This window comes from Meriones unguiculatus, chromosome 18, assembly GCF_030254825.1.
Source record: "Meriones unguiculatus strain TT.TT164.6M chromosome 18, Bangor_MerUng_6.1, whole genome shotgun sequence".
NCBI classification, from domain to species: domain Eukaryota; kingdom Metazoa; phylum Chordata; class Mammalia; order Rodentia; family Muridae; genus Meriones; species Meriones unguiculatus.
In genome coordinates this window covers 16,891,194-16,911,178 of record NC_083365.1, presented here as the reverse complement: position 1 = coordinate 16,911,178, position 19,985 = coordinate 16,891,194, and the positions used below count along the sequence as shown (strand labels likewise).

At 42.5% G+C, this 19,985-nt stretch overlaps 1 protein-coding gene across 4 annotated transcripts in view; it reads right to left on the bottom strand.

The window, feature by feature from the left end:
* Myef2 (myelin expression factor 2) overlaps positions 1–5,327 on the bottom strand; it is a 33,947-nt gene extending 28,620 nt beyond the window's left edge. For all 4 annotated transcript variants that reach the window (XM_021631304.2, XM_021631300.2, XM_021631299.2 and 1 more), the window contains exon 1: positions 5,075–5,327. In XM_021631304.2, coding sequence (XP_021486979.1) covers positions 5,075–5,208 — 134 coding nt within the window. In that variant the 5' untranslated portion in view covers positions 5,209–5,327. The remainder of the gene's footprint in view (positions 1–5,074) is intronic.
* Between the last annotated feature and the right edge of the window lie 14,658 nt (positions 5,328–19,985).

Here is a 19,985-nt window from a genome sequence, read left to right as displayed (position 1 = left end):
CCCCCCCAAAAGTAAATAAATGAATAAACTAAAATGATTATCTGAAAACCTTTATGACTTACAGATTAACGAATTTCCCTGGAGCTCTCCTTTCCTTAAAACCATAATCAAAATATACAGTCTCATCTATCTGCCTATGCATTCAATGCACACATATATTCATATTCACTGTATGTCAAGTTTATCCATTTCTTACTTTGATTAAACAAAGAAAATTTAAAGACATCGCTGCATCTTCATTTTGAACATAGGACACTTCACAGAATTGTCTCTTGTATTAGTAATGCTATCTACAATGAAAGCATACAGTTGAGGAAGGAGGAGACAAACATATCATGAGCCAGAATCTACCAGTCTTTTCTAATGGTTCTAACTACAAAAATTTATAAGACTTCAATCACAATGCAACTCTATGATGACATATGCCAACATATAAATAAGATATTGTTATATACTTGAAGTAATCCCTGTAGATAAAAATCTGGATTTATATTTTAAAATACAACTTCACGTTTTAAAGCAATATGCAGGTACATATGTGTGTGTGCTATCTCCTTTGGTATCCACACTGTATCTAGAACGGTGGCTGACTATAACATATGCTGGGTAAATTCTAATTTTTCAATTGTCAGTTAAGGATCCACACTCTGGAGGCTGGGAGGATGGCTCAGTTGGTAAGATGCTTGCTATGCAAAGCTGAGCGCAAGGTTTGGCTCTCCAGCATCCACATAAAAAGCTGGGCATGGAGGTATACACCTCTAACTCTAGAGCTGGGGGCTGCAGGGAGAAAGGTGGATTCCTGAACCTCACTGGCCAACTGGGCTACTTCAGTAAGAAACCTCTCAGAAAGTGTACAAACACACTCGCCAGCAAGCAAACACAGACACATACACACACCCACACACACATGCAAACACAAACCCTAACTGACTGAAAATAGTGAGACATGCCTTTAATACCGGCACTCAAGAGGCAGCAGCAAAAGGACTGCTAAGGGCTGAGGGCCAGTCTAGATTACCTATCACCAAGCTAGCTAGCCAGGGCTACAAAATAAGACCCTATCTCAAAAACGAACCGAAACCACACTCTGAACAGACGGTGATACCATCTTTAAGAAATGCTCCTACAATCAAGAATGAAACATAAGAACCAAGCTCCACCTATTCAGATTTTAAGGGACATCTTCTCTATCACCCTTATTCTTTCATAGCATTGGCAGAGCCTGAAAGGGGTCTTCTCAACTGTCCAACTCTAGAACGTGCTTCTGTGTGAATAGAGTGGCATTTCTGAGAATAAAGCAGGCAAAAGTACAAGGCCTCTTCTCTGGTCCCTAGCTACCGCACACATAACAAACCTTTCTTTTTAGTTCCCCTGAAGAACCATCTGCATAATAATGTGCTTCCACTGAATTCACAATGTTTCCAGTCTGGGGTCAGGTAAGAAGATAGCATTAGTTTTTGCTGTTGTTGTTTTGTTGGGTTTTTTGTTTGTGGGTCTGTTTTAAAGACAGGATTTCTCTGTGTAGTCTTGGCTGTCCTGGACTCACTCTGTAGATGACACTAGCCTCAAGCTCACAGAGGTCTGCCTGCCTCTGCCTCCCTCAGTGCTGGACTTTAAGGCATACACCACCACATCCAGCTGATATAAGTATCTCTCCCTCTGCCTGTTCCATTCTGGATGAAATCCATTGTGAAAATGCACAGAATTCTGAAGTACTCACTACATTCCTCTATTTGCACCTGGCTGAAGGTTATTTGACTATGATTAAACAACATTTGCTCACAATACTCTGGACAATTCAATTAAAAATACATTATTAGGACACTGTCTTTATTTTTCCTTAAAGGATGACCGGAAGGCAACCAAAGTGTCCTCAAAAAAAATCAGAAACCAAACTTATCAAATGACCTAGCAATTCCGTTTTTTTTTTTAATTTAACCAAAGGAAATAAAATCATCTCAATATCTGAACTCATTTTCACTATATTTTTTTACAATACAGAACTGACCTAAGAGTCTGCTTGCTGATCAATGAATGGTTAAAGAAAAGGTAGGTGTGGGCACGTATATATTCCCGATGTATGCATAAGCATGTGAGATAGAGAGCCAGCCTTTAGAAGAAAAGCTTGTCATCTGCGGCAACCTGGAGGACAGTGCGCTCAGTGAAGTCAGTCAGACACAGAAAACCAAATACTGCGTGCCATCAAAAACAAAACTCAAACAATCAGGGTACAGTGATCATTACCAGAAGTCTAATGAGATGTCTGCCTCAGGATATCAATTCCCAGTTACCAAGTAAGTTCTGGAGACAGTGCGTAGTACAATGACTATAGTTAATAATGATTCACTATGTACTAGAATATCACTGAGAATACATCATAAATATTTGCAGCAATTACAAAAGATGCTAGCTATATGAAGTCACAGGTATAGTAATTAATTAGTTCAATTATAATAATCATTGTATAATATCTAGAGCAAATCAAAACATCAACATCGTGTTTATCTTAAATATACACATTTTTTTCAATTGTGTTTCAGCAAAGCTGAAGGACAAACATCATAGTTGTGACCTTCACTCCTGATAAAACTGATGCTTTATTAGTAATCACTTCACCTGGACCCAATGCCAAATATTTTACAAATAGCACAAATACAAGTACAGTTATAAGTATACAAGACTAATAAGGAGTCACAAGACAGTTACGCTTTTCATGCAATTTACTTGAGTGTGGACAGAGGGAATACTATCTTTGATTCCTGTCTAAATATGAACAAGCCAACTAAATCTTTTGCATGAGTTTCATGATCTCAAAATTTCTTCCTGTATTTCTCCAACAGATAATCACTGGACCTTTACAATTTAAGGCCTCACAGTGCAAAAATGAAAAAGACAGCCATCTCTCCCTGCTATGACTATGAACTGACTTAAACACAAGTGGCTTCAGTCCTGACAACAGCAGCACTTGGTTCGCTTCCAAGCAGTCTATGTGGTAGAGTATGGTCATCAAAATTCTCTCAATGAATTCTTATCATTAAAAGCATCATAATAAGCCCAAGGTTTAGGGTTGTCAACCACCCATACAGGTTCACAGTAGATCCACATAAGATCTAAGGCCCTACTTGTTCATTGTGAGTACCTTATGCTGACCTATAGATACACAAGAAATCTCTTCTGAGAACATTGTTCTCTACTCAACATTGTGAAAATATAGAAAGAATGAATAAGAATAAGAAAATAATCTGTATTGTCTCTCCTTAAATTACAAAGTGGTTCTTTCCCATCTCTTTTCTCATTCTGCAAAGCAACTGTAGACATTATATTTTCCAATCTAATATAGGTTTAGATACCAGCTTCACAAGTACCAACATCATATGATTTAATAATTATTTTCTTCAGGAGAAAAGGGGTGGCACAATCAGCCCCATTCCACCCCACAGATAAAAAAAAGTCCAAAGATGCTCTAGTCTCTTACCCAAAATGGCATAGTTTGCATATGATTAAAACACAAATCTTTAATCTTTTCACTACTTATAATACCTAAAAAATTGCATATACTATGCTTATTTTCCATACAAATACATTATGTGGGTATTTTCAATTCATGGTCATAGTCATGGACAAGGGATCCAAAGACATGCAGGCTGACTTTATTGTTGCGCTCATCCCGCTGTAATTTTACTTCTATTTTTAATAGCAAATCTCTGAAAAGAGCCCACGATTTGGCACACGTAAGAGATAAGCTCCACTTGCTCTCCATTTCTCAACCGTGGAAGTACACGGACACTCTCCACCCAGGAACAAACTGCACTGAGTTCCGGTCTCTGATACCTGCTGGATTCTGTTCTGCTCAGATGGTTCCTGTTCAAATGGCGCCAGCTGAGTAGGGAAGCTAAAGTCCACAGTTAAGGTACTCTGAGCCAACTGAAAGGTTAACACAATGATGTCTGACTACTGGCACACTAGTAAGGTGCCTCCTACATGTATCGTTTCAAAACTGGAGAGACACACGAGAAAACAACAAACCCTGGTCTTCCAAAGGCTCAGGATGGGCCCCAGGGAACTGGGGTAATTCCTCTTAAACATGGTGGCTACCAGAAAATATCCAATGACGTCATCCTAAGAGCAAGACTGTCAAAATGACACGGAGGAGAGCTACCCCATCTCCTCTGAAATCACTTCAATACGGGTCAGTTCCAAACAGACTGGCCCAAATGGCACAATCATCGCCTCAAGAATCTCGACACAGAGAAGCCAGAAGGACATTTTACCTTTTCCTGTTTTCACACTACCATGTGATCCCTACTTTCTACGGAGGCACAACTGAGAGGTGAAGGGTGTTCTCACTAAATTACTGACGAGAACAGTTCTACACGACGACGAGACACGGGAAAACAAATGTTTGCCTTCACGTCACCCCACGTGACGAGGGGAGGGGAGCGCAATATGCTCCTTACCCCTACTGCCTCGGCCAGGGATGACAGACCCAGCCTTCAAATCGCGGGGTTTCTCTCCTTAAAACGCTGCATTTTATGGGGATGCGGCGGGGGGCGGGGGGGGGGTCACTTTGTGGCCTAGCGCCCGCCTGGAAGCCACGAGGCCCTGGGTTCCATTCCCAGATCCGCCAAACACAGACGCGTATCCCAGCGACTTAATGATATCATCTCCTACGGAATTACAGCACAATGAAGGCCACACACTGAGTTTGTGCTTTAAAAAAATAAAATAAAATAAAATAAACCAGCCTGCATGGCCCACACCTCAGCGGGTGGGTGCAGGAGCCCAGGTCCCCCCTCCTGGAAAGCCAATCAAGGGGGACACAATGGGTCTGGCCGGCGCTCACACTTGGGCCGCCCGCACCCCACGCGCGGCCCCCGCCGGGGCTCGGAACCGGGCCGGGAGGGGGAAAGGTCCGATGATGTCATCCCTGGGTCCTCCCCGGGGGGTGAGGCTAGCCTCGGGCCTTTAAAGGGGACCGTTTTCCGCGAGGCCGGGGCCGCCCGCGCCGCACCTGCTCCCGCCCCGGGGCCGCCCCCGCCTCCGGCCCTGCCCGCCCGCCCGGGGGAGACAATACATTTTAACGCCGTTGGCGCTGCTGCGCGGCGGTTTCTCGGACTCGGCGGGGTGCGGGTCTCGCCGCGGCTCGGCCGGCTGCTGCTGCGGGCCGTCGTCGCCCGCGGCCGCCTCGGGCTTGTCGGCATCGGCCATCCCGCCGCAGGCTCCGCCTCGGCCGCGCTGAGGGCTCCGAGCGCTACAATGGCGGCGGCCGGCAGAGCGGTAACGGATCGCAATTTGAAAAGGCCCCGAGCGCTCGGCGGCCCGGATCTCGCGAGATCGGAGGAGGCCCCCGCGACTTGAGGAGCGAGAGGGGGCGGGGCTCTCGCGCGGCCACCTGCGAAAGGAGCGCCGCCGGCCGAGGGGGCGCGGAGACGGGGGTCCTCGCGGGGCGGGGCGGGGCGGGGCGCTGGGATGCAGGAGCGGCGCCAGCGTCGTCCCTGGGGATGGATGCTCTGCATCCGTCACTGACGACCGGTCACCAAGTTGACCATCTTCTTTGGGGGCTGAAGACTCCTGTGGACCTGAGCAGTCAGCTGGGAGATCGGAGTTTCTAAGTTCTCGGGGCAGCAATCGATGTGGACAGTCCATAATTGTTTAAAGAGATCTTGTACAAGGGGCCTGGAAGGATGGCCCAGCAGTTAGGATGAATAGCATGCTGCTCTTGCCGAGGACCTAGGTTCGGTTCCCAGCACCCACATGGAAGGGATCCAACACCCTCTTTTAACTCCACAGACAGCAGCATGTTCTTTGAGCACATATACACATGCATGCAAAACACACACATGGAATAAATATACTTACAATTTTTATTTAAATCTTTTAGCTACAAATACACTTTATGCTTTGGGGTTCTAGATTTCTTTTTCTCCTAAATACGAAAAACTCATAAGCATAACTTGAGCGCTGTATTACACTTCACACTGAAACGATCTTTTTCGGTTGAAAAGTGCAAAGACCTCCTCAGACGTTTCCTTCCATAAGAAGTGAATGGCATACGGCAAGCGTATTTTACTAGTGAGAAGTGATCTGTGAAATACTGCCTTTGGGGTCCTGCCCACATAGGGTCCTAAACACCCAGATGCTGCTGGGCTTGGTTGGTGATTCTCTTCGGGGGAACCCTGGGGCCTGAGGTTTGCGGTTAGCCTACAGGTCCTGGAATCTGGCAGAGACAATCGGGGCCAGAGCTCACTCAAAAATAATCTGGTTTATTTTTCCCCTAAGTAGTAAACTGCAGTAACTCTCAAAGAATTCATCATTCCATTATTCTTTTGCTATCAATGAATCTCACCAAGGAACTCAATCTGACCGTCGCTGGTCTAGTAGATTTCTGCAAAATCTTGTTCACATTTCAAGACTCTTCAAGAATTCCTCCTGGCCAAAGCACAATGGAAGGTACAGAACAAGCACTAGAGCCCTGCTGCATGAGGACTTTGGTAAGCAGCATTCTGAGAGCTGTACTAGACATAAAAGCACAACTTTATTAAACACACACACACACACACACGAGACGTGCCCATACTCCAGAGTTTGCCAAGTTAAATAGTCCATTAAAAGATTTATCTTAAGGACTGAGCTTTGGAGGGCAGGGTTTACATTCTGTGCCTAAGATGACTGGCTCTGCCTAGACTTTAGTCCTGATCTTGGCGGATGGGTCCTGAAAGACAGGGTTAAGTAGAGCAGCTTCTATGCCGAGTAGAAACTGCCCTGTACATTGACCTTTCCTTCCTCCATGCTGTTGACATGGAGATTTCACACTTGCAGTAGCGAAATCTACAAAGGACAGCAAAATTCAATTCCTCAACTCCCCTCATTGGGATTTTTTTTTTCAGTGTATGCATGCACATTGAAAAACTCTTACGCAACAAACCTTTGTCAAGGTTTTTCCCACAGCTTCCAGTGCAAAATTGTTACCCTTCACAATTATACCAAATGTATTTGTAGTGGTTTGAATAAAAATGAGCCCCTTTTGTTCACGTATTTGAACACTCAGACCGGTTGGTGGTGCTTTTGGAAGATGTAGCCTGTTGGAGGAAGTATGTCACTAGGGGTGGACATACTTTGAGAGTTTAAAGATGGTTTCCATTCCCAGCTCACTCTCTGCTCCCTGCAAGACATAAGCCCTCAGCTTGCTGTTCTCACCGCCTGCCTACTGCCATACCTCCCTGACATGATGACTCTTAATCTTCTGGAACTACAAAACCAAATAAACGCTTCTGCACATTGCCTCGGCCGTGGTGCTATGTCACAGAAATAGAAAATAAGCCAATGTGATATTTCCGGAATAAAGTCAAAGGACAGCTTAGTTTTCTTTCTCAGAAATCGGAATGTGTATTTACATATGTGTGTGAGAGAGGGAAGCTTTTTTGATTTTGTTGGTTTGTTTTGGTCTTGGCTTTTGGCTTTTGGTTCTTCAAGACAGGGATTTTCTCTGTAGCTTTGGCTGACCTAGACTTGCTTTGTAGACCTGGCTGACCTTGAACTCACAGCATTTCACCTGCCTCTGCCTCCTTGAGCGCTGGGGATCACAAACATGCATCACTGCACCCAGCCTGAGGGAAGCCTTCTGACATATTAGCAACTCCAAAATCCAGTCTTTTCTGTTAATAGCTTAATATACCTTATCACTTATTATCACCTGCTAGTAACAGTAAGAGGAAATAATCATTTCCTAAACAAGATTGGCTTTCCTAGTCTTTTTAAGAAAATGAGGTATGTAAGAAGCATCCTAAAGATAGTATGCTGCCCTCACAGTCATGTGTAGAGGAATTTTAATTCAGAACATGACTGCTCTGGCAAGAGATCACATCCAAAGACCTTCTAGGTCAGTGTGATCTGTCTGGAATATAATCCAGGAAACAGAGGCAAGCAAATCTGAGTTCAAGGCCAGCCCGGTAGAGAGCAAGTTTCAGGTAAAGAAAAGCTTAAATCCAAGCATGAGTGGTACATGCTTTTAATCCCAAACAATGAAGGTGAAGTTAGTTTATATAAGGAAGTACCCAAGTTTGAAAGTGATGTCTAATTGAGAGGCAGAAAAGGTCATGAATCAGAGAAAGATTTAACAGAATAGGTTACACCCAACTCTCATGAAGAGAGGAAAGAGAATTTACTTAAGGAACAATACAGGAGACAAGAGGCAGTTTTACGAGGAGAGCTTTACTGAGAGAGGTTGAATGGGAAAACAAGCTGGACACAGGTGAAGACAATATGAGCCAGAGAATAAGGAGCCAGAAGATTAGATAAGATTGCTGGAGTTGTTTTGAGGCCGAGCAGAGCATTTCAGGAGCTGAGAGAGAAGCCGGATTAAATAAGTCAGCTAGGAGAGGAATTTGAGCCAGAATAGCTGAGTTGAACCAATGAGCCCAGAGTTCAGTAAGAACAAGAAAGGGTGAGCTTATTAAGCAGTTAAGTTCTCAGAGGCAGAAAACATTCTAGGCATTGGTTAGATTGTATGGAGGCTGGAAGATTCCAGGACTAGGCCAAGGTTGGCAAACAGAGGCAATAAGACAACTGAAGCAGGAAAATAAAAATTCCTTCTACAGTCATGAGCCCAGGCTCCACTTCCCTAGTTTGTGACCATCCAAGCTGTGTCCTAGACCACTGTAGCAATTTGGGCATCTTGTCTGCATTGTGGTTCAGAAGTTATCCACAACAGAAGGAATCATTTTTTTGAGAAGTTTCATACACTTCCAGTGACAGGCCAGAAATTTATCCAGGACTCACTGAGCTATGGAGAGGATGGAAAAGAGGTGAGTGGCTCACTGCCAAAGGAATTATGTTACCAAAGCAGGGAGAATCTGAAATGGTGTGGCAGCTAGGATATCATCATCCTTTTTCTTTGTAAGACTTGAAATGCAAAGGCCAGGCCAGACATAGAAGCACACACCTGTAAGCCCAGCCCTCAGGAAGTAGAGACAGGAAGATCTGGGATTCTGGGTCATTCATCCTCAGCTATATAGTAAGTTCAAGCTCAGCCTAGGCTACTTGAATGTGTTTGTATGGTTTTGTCAAGCTGACACAAACTGGAGTCACCAGAGAAGAGGGAACCTCAGCTAAGGCATTTGCCTCCATCAGAGTGGCCTTTTGGCATTTCTGTGAGACATTATATTAGTTAATGATTGATTTGAGGAGGGCCAGACCACTGTGGGTGGGGCCACTCCCACAGGTGGTACTGTATTGTATAGGAAAACAGGCTGAACAAGCCACTGAAAGCAATCCAGTAAGCAGTGTTACTCCATGGCCTCTGAATCAGTTCCTGCCTTGAATTCCTGCACTGATTTCTCTCCATGATGAATTGTAGGCTGTACACCAAATTGCCTTTGGTGAGTGTTGCATGACATTGACAGAGAAGCAAACTAGGCATTGAGACCTTGTCTTAGGGGTTAAAAGAAGAAGAAAGATAAGACCATGACAACGAAAAAGACAAGCAAAAAGCAAAAACAAACACACACACAAAGGAGACAAATTAAATGGCTGAATTGGTTAGCACTAAGATTCTAAACTTTCTAGGTGTTCTTCGTTATTTGAAGTCTGAAAAGAGCTTATAGCTCTAAGGCCACATCTCAGTGGAAGAGCTTATGTCTAACAAAATTCAATGTGCCCTATTGTATACTCAGCTGTTTTGCAGTTTGTTCCATGATGAAATCAGCATTTTATTTCCACCACTTTCTAATTCATTAGTTTAAGTCTCCCTGCCTTTACCTCCACGGCACCCAGTAACTTCACCTAAAGGGAGATTAGAAGGAGTTCCAGAGAGGCCTGCCACACAGGAAGATATTAAGTGGTAATATTTTAACTGGCCTCAGCTTGGCAGCCTCACTCTAAGAGTGCCAAGATGGTTACCATGTATTAAATATTGCCTTTAATTTAAATACTTGCGTCATTGTTCTCTAGTTTTAGTTATAACATTTGGAAACAAAATAGATTTCTTGGAATGATGATTTGCAAGTTTCACTCCTTTGAATATTTGGAGATAACCGTTAGTGTCTGATAGAGCGGATAACTAGCAAAACCATCTGCTCTTTATTTGCTGATAGGAAACACATCAACGATGATAATTACTAAGACCCATGCTTCCCCCTTTACACGTACTAACATGTGTCTATTTAGGTATATCAGTAAAATCTAAGAGAAATGTTGAGTGGGCCACACAAGAGAGTCTTAAGGAAAGCCATTTGGCAAAGACTTCCCATCCTCTTTTGCCACCTCCTGTCATTGGCTGAGACTAGGGAAGTCATGTTTACAGCAACAATCACCACGTAGGACCCTGAGGTGACCTCATACCTGGAAGCTAACTAGGCCATGAAGCTGCACTAATTATCCTGCCACTCTGTCCCTGTCTTGTTTTCTACCATGACTAACAAATGCCCCCCTGATTACATTGCTGCTCCTTCCTCTGATACACACCTGAGCTTGATCATGATGAAAATCACTTCCAATGGCGAGGACTGTTTGCTTAATAGTTTCCTCTATATGACGGTTGAACAAATACAACTTTAAAATGTTTCTCTGACGGCCCCGTTCACATTTGTTTTTGACCTATCCTTTGCTTTATGCTATAGAACACTGCAAGTTTCCGGTCTCGTGGCCATTCTCTACTTCCCCCACCGACAAAGCTTTGCTTGGAGCAGTAATTGCACCTAGGCAGATGAAGTGTATGACCGCATGACACACATCTATCTACTAAGTTGTGAGGAATAGTAGTCAAGGGTTTCTGGACGTGCTTCATCTCCTGATGAGTTCTTTGCTATCCTTCCTCCTTAGGGGACTAGAAAGTTGACCTTGCATATGGAAACCATGATTCAACAAATCTATGGGCAGATGTACATACAAACAACTGCAGAGGAGGAAGATAGAGTGACCCGAAACTGCTGACTTCAGAGAACCATTGCATAAGCCGTTGACTGTCCATAACCAAGCTTCATGTTTTGGAAGTAAAAATAACTTCTCTTTAAGCACTCCAATTAGATTTCTGTAGAAATTTAGCTCTTTACGACCCTTTCAACAAGACCCATTCATTATTGACAGATGCTTATCAATATTGTTTACTGAAAACAATGGTCTTACTGTAGTTTACAAATGTGATTTATCTTATCTTACACATTACAGAAGAGTAGGCTGAATTTATTTCATGTCAATGTATTTTAACTCACAAACAATTTAAACATAATAAAATATATGAACCTATTAGTGTGAATAGAAAAAAAACCTGATAGCCTGTCAGGGAAAAATAAAGCAAATCTTTGATTCAGTCATTTAGATATTTCATAGGAGGAAGGATCTTATGCAGGGACCTATATACTTTCATAACAACTACTCAGGCTAGAAGAGCAGAAGTTGAAGAGTTATTGTTGAAGTTTAACAAATTAGGGAGGACGGAAATCAAGAGGAGCCACCAGCATTAGTCCCTGGGAGCTAAAAAGATCTGAAGACTCCTAGTGCCCAGTCCTGAGCAAAACCCTGTCCACCCTTTGCTGAGACCCACTGTCTCAGTTAGGGTTTCTGTGAAGAAACACCATGACCAAGGCAATTCTCTCTCTCTCTCTCTTTCTCTCTCTCAGTTTTTCAAGGCAGGGTTTCTCTGTGTAGCCTTTGCTGTCACAGGCACCTGCCTCTACCTCCCTGAGTGCTGAAATTACAGTCATGCACCACCACACCCTGCTCCAAGACAACTCTTACAAAGAAAAACGTTTTATTAACTGGTTTATAGCTTTAGAGGTTTAGTCCATTCTTGTCATGGCAAGGAGTATGGCAGCATGTAAGCAGAGGTGGTGCTGAAGAAGGAGCTGAGAGTTCCACATCTTGATCTGCAGGGAGCTGAAGGGGACTGCCACTCTAGATAGTGTCACTCAAGAGAGCTTGGCCTTCTGAGACCCCAAAACCAGCCTCTGCAGTGACACACTTCCTCAAACAAGGCCACACCTGCTAGTACCATTCCCAATGGGCCAAGCATTCACATGAGGCTGTGGGGCCATCCCTATTCAAACCACCACACCCACCAAGTTACCTGCAGCAAATGCTGCAACAAACAGCCTCGTTGGCCTCCTCAAAAATTTGCAACACTGTCCCTCATTGGCAGAATTTAGGGTGGAATACAACTGAAAGGGATTTTGAAGAAGGAGAAGTTAGAAGAGTGAGGGTAATGCTGAATAATCAAAGGTCAAACTTAGTACAATTTCCAAGCTACTTATAAAACCTAAAGCAAATGGTAGCATAATTGAAGCATGAAGGCTAAAATTTGTTTTATAATATGTTTGGATTTTACAAATTTGACTAAGAAGAAAAATTATATGAGAATATGAGGGAAGATTGAGTTATGAAAAGTTCATACAAAGGTTAGGAAAAATCAATAAGAATTTTCAAGATAGCCCAGGCAGTCCAGCTGAGCCAAGGAAAAAGGGTGGAGGGCGGAGGGTGGGGGATGGGAGTGCATGAATGTTCCCTGGGTATCAGATTGCTATCGACAGAGCTTGCCTAGTTCAGCTGTGTAACTGGACATAGAGTTCAGCTACATAACACACCGAAGAAAACCGAGGGTAAACAATGATTTTCCTCAATCTGTTGACATCTCCATTTGTCTGTCATGTATTAACTGACTGATATTACAGAACTGTAATACTGTAACAGAAAACAAGACTGATTTTTGGAATAACTTAAGTCAGTTCCTATATACTTTACTGCTCATGGCTCAAAAGTTTGTGGAGAATGTGCTGAGAGTAATAGATCCTATTTAACGGCTTGAATTATGGTTTAAATAAAACTATTTAGAAGCATATGGACAGTAAAACTGAAACCAGCTAAATGAAACTTCATTTTAATAATCATGAGGGGCTGAATATTGGGTGCAACTTCCTTTGCAGAGACATTTTCTAGCAAAATCTAATGTTACCAAATGAGACTCATCAAATAGGGCAGCACTGGACCATTCTCCACACTGGAGCGTCGTCAGCTCAGTTCACTTCTCAGTCCACTCAGATCACTTCCCCACTGTTGACAAAAGCCAACACAGTCATTTTCTAATCCAATCCAATCAGCCCATTACCAAACTCTCGAATCCCATTTCAGCACATTCAGCACCCGCTACTCTTGAGATCACAGATGATAAAATGACAGGTGGGGGTGGGGAATCATAAAGGAGGAAAGAAAAAGAAAGAAAGAAAGAAAGAAAGAAAGAAAGAAAGAAAGAAAGAAAGAAAGAAAGAAAGAAAGAAAGGAGGCTAATAGTGTGATTTAAAACAAAGCGAAGCAAAACAAACAAACAAAACCCCACAGAGTTTTAAAACACTCGATACTAAGCTGCAAAACTGGGGGGGGGAGGGGAAGATCCTGCTCTATTTATTTATTGTGGAAGCTTCTAACTGGGCTCCTTGGATGACACTGGATGACAATAGGAGCGAATCTCTAGGGAGTACAGGGTGTGGCTGCATTGGGAGCAGAATATCTGCAGTTGTGTCTCTTTGGAGAAATAGTGGGGGTTTTTTTTGTTTTTTTTTTTTTTTGTTTTTTTACTAAAATTTCAAAAGCATTCTTAACCCTCCCTCCAAAAAGATTAAAATAACCATGGAGCGCAAAAGCAAAAATGACATTCAAGATTGATAAGGGAATGTTTTCAAAAAGCAATCAACCCCAAAATACAAGTAATTGTGTAATATATTCTAAAAATCACTGGATTAACAAAATCCTAAATGTAAGAAAATAAATTAATGTAATAGAGTAATTATACCAAAATCATTCTACATTTTCTTCAACACATTAATTTTATTACCCAATGTTTGAGTCAACTGTACTATTCATTAAAAGGCCCAATAACATTAGAAAATTCTACTTCAGTCAAACATCAACCAAACAGGATGTAGATCCCTCGGAAAAAAAGGAAAGCGACGTCTTAGCTTTATTGTGACGCCAGGAACTTATAAAATATTGAACTATAAAAAAACTTGAAAGCAAAAATCCCAGGGAAGATGCTCCAGGCAAGCAACACCGCCACTGGCCAGAACCCTAGGCTGATTTACCAGAGGAAGGTCTTCCTCTCTGTCTCATTGGAACACACGGTCTTTCCCGAATGCGTCCCTGAGTGAGGCCGTCTGCAGGGCTTTCCAGGTTCCCACAGGTTCCATGTCTTCTCACAAAGTAGGCAGAAATGAACATGTCCAGGGGCTGAGGAGAGGACTCAATTGCAAAGTCCTGCTCTGCAAACATGAAGACGGGAGTGTGACTCCTCAGTGCACAGGTAAAAGCAGGGTGTGATGGCACGTGTCCGCAGCCGCAGTGCTGAGGGGTGGAGTCACGAGGATCCCTCAAGCACGCTGGCCAGTCAGCCTAGCTGAATCCGAGCTCCAGGATCAGGAAGAGACTCTGTCTCTAATTAAAAATAATAACAACAGCGTACAGAGCAATGAAGATACCAATGGTGTAGACACACACACAAAGAAATTAATGCTTCTGCTCTCTAAGTTAATTAAAACATTTTATCACAAAGGACAATATTTAGGCTCTAGAAGAACAGAGTGCACTGGGCTTTGTCAAGCTAGTTTGTAATTATATACATTGAAATATATACATTTTTCTGCCAATTTAACATTTTAATATTTAGTTGTAATTTAGATTTTTATCTCTATAATAATTAGGTTATATACTTTTCTATCTTTCAACAATCCATTAAAATAAATGTAAATAAATATATAAAACTGTCATATAGCCAGGCATTGTGGCATACCCCTGTCATCCCAGCACTCAGGGAGGCAAAGGCAGGCAAATCTCTGAGTCCAAGGCCACCCTTGTTTACAAAGCAAGTTCAGAACAGCCAAGGTTACACAGAAAAAAAAAAACTGTCTCAAAAAAAACAAAAGAAAAAAAAAAAAAAAACCTGTCATATGCATTCACCTAACAGTCATCATTTTGGCTGTGAGTGAATGACAGTATTTTTATTTCCTCCACTTCTGATTTTATAAGATTGTTTTTACAAGTGACCATAATCTAAATTAAAAAAAATAATTAAGAAACACTTTCAAAACAAATAGCCAGATAGAAACACACACACACACACACACACACACACACACACACACACAAATTTAAAAGAACCTATGAAGCGATTAACTATTTAGCTATTATATTGACTCTGGCGTCCCTGGGAAACAAAACAACAACCACAAAGCAATAAATGTGATTAGTCGCCCAGTCTTCATTGTACATGAGAAAGAAGAAGAAGAAGAAAAAAAAAAAGCTCACTGCGTGCTCTGGATGGAATGAACCAAGAAGTGGGTATGAGAATTCCATTCCCCTTGCAAAGCAGTACTGCTTAGAAAATGTCCAAGTTTTTAAATTATTCAGCATCTTAGGCAAAAAGTAGTAGATGATGTGTTTGTATACCTGTATAACAACTAATATTTCATAACGACTCTGCAAAGAAGTCAATCACATTGTGTAAGCCACGAGTCCTTCCAATGGGACGTTTGTAGATAAAGTCAGTGCAGCACAAAGGCACGTTAAAGACAATTACTGTCTGGGGTTGTACAATGTCCATCACGCCCTTGGATTTTTTTTTTGTTCTGAAAGAAAGTCATAGTCTCTGACAGCACAGGTGAGCCTCGTTTCTTTGGAAGACCATTAGTGAGTTTCTTTTCGATAGTTTCTGTGAAAGTTGTGCAAGCATTTGAAGGGCACATGTTCATTTCAGGTTGCATTGCTTCACCAGACCTTTTGCAGTGGAGAACAGAACGTAAGTAGTACATTAATTTCTGCAGCAGTATAACTTTGTAGACGTTTCTACACTGCTTTACCCTAACAAATGTCCTCAAGGGCAGATAACAAATCTAATTTATCTCTGGATCCCAGTGCCCAGCAGAGAAAGCAGAGCATAATAGATTTTTTTAATCCATCACACGCTCCTGAATGGGCACTTCTTGGCTTTTGAGGGTATCACCACCTTCCATTTGGCTTCAAAAGGTCAAGGTCTTGTGCCAACTCACACCAACGCACCTAATTTACAGTTAAAGCTTTCCTTTGGCATCAATCCAAAAGCTCTAAATGGAAGCACTCTATTAAATGATGCGTGTGTGTGGTGTGTGTGTGTGTGTGTGTGTGTGTGTGTGTGTGTTAGAAAATAGAAAACAGAAACCCAGAGGCCTGGAGAGATGGCTCTATAGTCTGTAGCACTTGTTTCCCTTGCACAGATCCTGGTTTTGATTCTCCACACCCATATGGTGGTTTATAACCATTCATAATTCCAATTCCGGAGCATCCCATGCCCTCTTTCAACCTCTGTGCCACCAGGCCTGCGCATGGTGCATATTCATACATGTTGGCAAAACACTCATGCACAGAAAGTAAATCTTTATAAAGCATAGTAAACTACCCAGAGAAACCTTCAACATCAATGTATGGACTTGTGACATCAGTGGTCAAACAATGACACTGTCACATTTTTCTAGACTGAATGAGAATTAGATATGTAACACCTAAGTATTTTTAAAGATGTGTGCGTGTGTGTGAGTGTGTATTGTGTATGTGTGTTAGTGTATGCCACCTGAATGTGGGTGACCACCTAAGCCAGAATAAGGTATCAAATCCCCTGAAGTTGGATTTAGGTGCTGTTGGTTGCAGTACACACTTTAACTGCTGAACCATCTCCTCAACCCTAACATCCAGGTGTTTAGGCTTCATAGCTGCTTGGTGGTGGCACACCCCTTTAATCCCAGCACTCAAGAGGCAGAAGCAGGCAGATCTCTGAGTTAGAGGCTAGCCTGGTAGTTCCCAGACTATACTGCTAAAACCCTGTCTTGAAAAACCAAAGAAGGAAAGAAGGAAAGAAGGAAGGAAAGAAAGAAAGAAAGAAAGAAAGAAAGAAAGAAAGAAAGAAAGAAAGAGAAAGGAAGGAAGGAAGGAAGGACAGAAAAAAAGAAGGAAAGAAGGAAAAAGGAAAGAAGGAAAGAAAAGGAAAAAGGATAGGCTTCATGAGCATTTTCCATGGAAACATATTTAAAGTCATAAAATGACAATTTAAAAATCTCTAGCCATGAAAATGACTCCTGAAATGAGGTTCCTATCTATAGCAGATTCATGTCACTTGGTTCTGACCCCTTCAGGAGGCCTTTAAAACATGACTGCAGATAACACTGAGGACATACAGAATGGGCTGGCAGGATGGTTCAGCACTCAGAGCTACTTGTTCCCAAACCTGGAATCCTGAAGTTCGGTCTCCAGAACTCACATGATCGAAGAAGAGAACTGATTACTCAAGTTGTCTGCTGACCTCTTAACATGTACCATGGAACATTTGCCCCCATCACAAAAACATATGAGAGGAGAGAGAGAGAGAGAGTCAATAGTACCATGGATCCGTATAATACCAAAATAAGAATGAAATTAATCAGATTCACAAGTATCTTATTAATGGTGTACAAATGAATTGTTTACATGAGTAATTTCCAAGCTTGTTTAAATAGAGTGGTCTTTACAGCAGCCCCTTCTTTAAGATTTATTTTTATTTTTTATGTATGTGTAGAGTGTGTCTGCATTCATGTATGCCATGTGTGTCCTGGTGTCCTAAGAGTCAGAAAAGGGATTCTGGTCCCCCTGAAGTTGAAGTTATGGTTGGCTGTGAGCTTTCATGTGGGAGCTGGGAACCAAACTAGAGTCCTCTGGAAGGGCAGTGTCTTGGTTACTTTTCTATTACTGTAATAAGAACCATGTGTGACCTTAGGTAATATAGGCAATACCATGACTGAGACAGAGTTAGAGTCCATGACCATCATGGCAGAGAGCATGACAACAGGCTGGAAGTCCTGGTGCTGGAGCAGTAGCTAGGAGCTCACATATTGAACCACAAGTATGAGGCAGGGGAAAAGACATACTGGGAATGAAAATCTTTTGAAACCTCAAAGCCAACCCCAGGTGACACAATGCCTCCAACAAGACCACCTCATAATTCTTCCCAAATCCCAGGAAGCAACTGGGAAACATGTTTTCGAGCATAGGAGCCTATGGGGAGCATTCTCACTTAAGCCATCACAGACAGCAAGGGCCCTTAACCACTGAGCCATCTCTCCTGCCAGTGCAACAATCTTAAAATAAAGATGGAAGAAAATCAGCTCATTTTTGGACTCTATAAGGAACTGTCTTGCTAGCATGTAATGCGTCCATAGTTGAAGCATGGCCGCAAGATTAGCAAGCGTCTACCATCAGTTCAGATGTTAGGAATGAATAACCTGAGATGTAACCTCATACCTACTGAATTGGCATCTTCTGGTTTTCTTATGTGAAATTCATAACTACATTAAAACTCAAGCAACAGCGTTATTCCATAGTATTAAGAAAGGATATAGCCCTTAACACATTTGAAAAAGTCAGTAAATCTATAAGCATGCCACTGGAAGAAGATACATCCTCCATTCTTTCACAGCAGGTAATTAGGTCAGCAACTTCTTATTTTACTATTTTTAAATTTAAAGGAAAACAATTTTTTAAAAGGGTAGTCTTAAATGAATTCCCAGTATTTGTGCAACTTCTAAAATATAAAAATACTTTCATTATGTATTGGAGAATTTTATGTAATACAAGATCATCTTTATCTTCCCCTCTAGCTCCTCCCAAGTCCACCACCCATAATATCCACCCTTCTTCTCAACTTCAACCCCCCTCCTTTTTTAATAATCCACTAGGTCTAAGGTGTACTGATTTACTCCTTCCCCTAGGTATGGGAATACCCACAGAAATCTGAGCAATCTACCAGGGGACACAGCCTGTCAAATGTTAATGACTTCTCAGGTAGGGACCCCCTCCTCACACCATGTTCGAGTTTTGTCTGGCTTGCTCTTTTGCAGGTCTTGTGCTTGTCCTGAGAGTTCGTGGGTGAAGCAGACTTGTCCAGAAAACATGGTTTCACTTGGTCCTCCCTCTGGTTCTCATCACCTTTCCTCTTGCTCTTGCTCAGTGGTTTCTGAGGTTCAAAGTGGGGGGCTGGTTTCGATGTTCCATTTGTGGCTAAGCACTCCACTGAGCCACTCTGACACTCTCTGCACAGCATATTTTTTTCAAAACCACTGAATTTCCTAAGTAGTAATACTCCAGGTAGCCATAAGACTTGTCATTATTAAATCTGGTCACACACACACCATGTGTTCTCTGCTAAACAACAACAACAACAACAACAATAATGTTCAAATGCTGTATCTACATTCTCCTCAAATATTAACAACTCAGTAGTTCATAACATTACCAATTAGTTTGTAGGGAATCTACAGGTGCTTGCCAAGAATAGCTTCTGGGAATAGTGTCAAAATATCATCACAGTTAAGAAATATTAAAGCTGAGTGTGGAGAAACCTCTCGAGGAGGGATGAGGAGAGACGTGTCTGTTGCTCGGATGTGCTTTGCAATGCTTCCGTCGGGGTCTGTTGACAAGGTCTGTATTCAACACGTTCTAGAAAACCTGCATCGCATCTGCCTAACGGTTTCGTTACTGGTTGGTAGGACGTTTCTGGCAGGAACCAGGTCAGCCTCGGCGTTTCAGCACTGCGGACAGCTCCAAGGCGTCAGCGGAAAGGGGTGGGGTATGGTGTTATGTGGAAAGGGGGCGTGGGGAGTGGAAACCAGCACCAACTGACTCATCAGCCCTCAGTTAAAGCAGTACACCTTTCACTCCGTTTTCCCTTTGTCTGATCAAAGGAAGCATAAAAATGTAGCGCCTTCTAACAACCCGAGACTGCCGCTTCCACTCACAGAGGAACGCCTTCTGCACAGCTGGGGACGCAGCAGAGGAAAGGATTTTCGCAATGAATTAATTAAATCCTCAGCCACCCTAGGAAGCACACGCGGCGAAGAGCCCTGATTGCTAAGCTCCGGGGTGCGATGTGAGTGAGAACGAGCCCTTGTCTCTGCTCGTTCTACCTGGGGAGCAGACCCTGTTGCTGCTGCTGTTAGAGTCCCTTC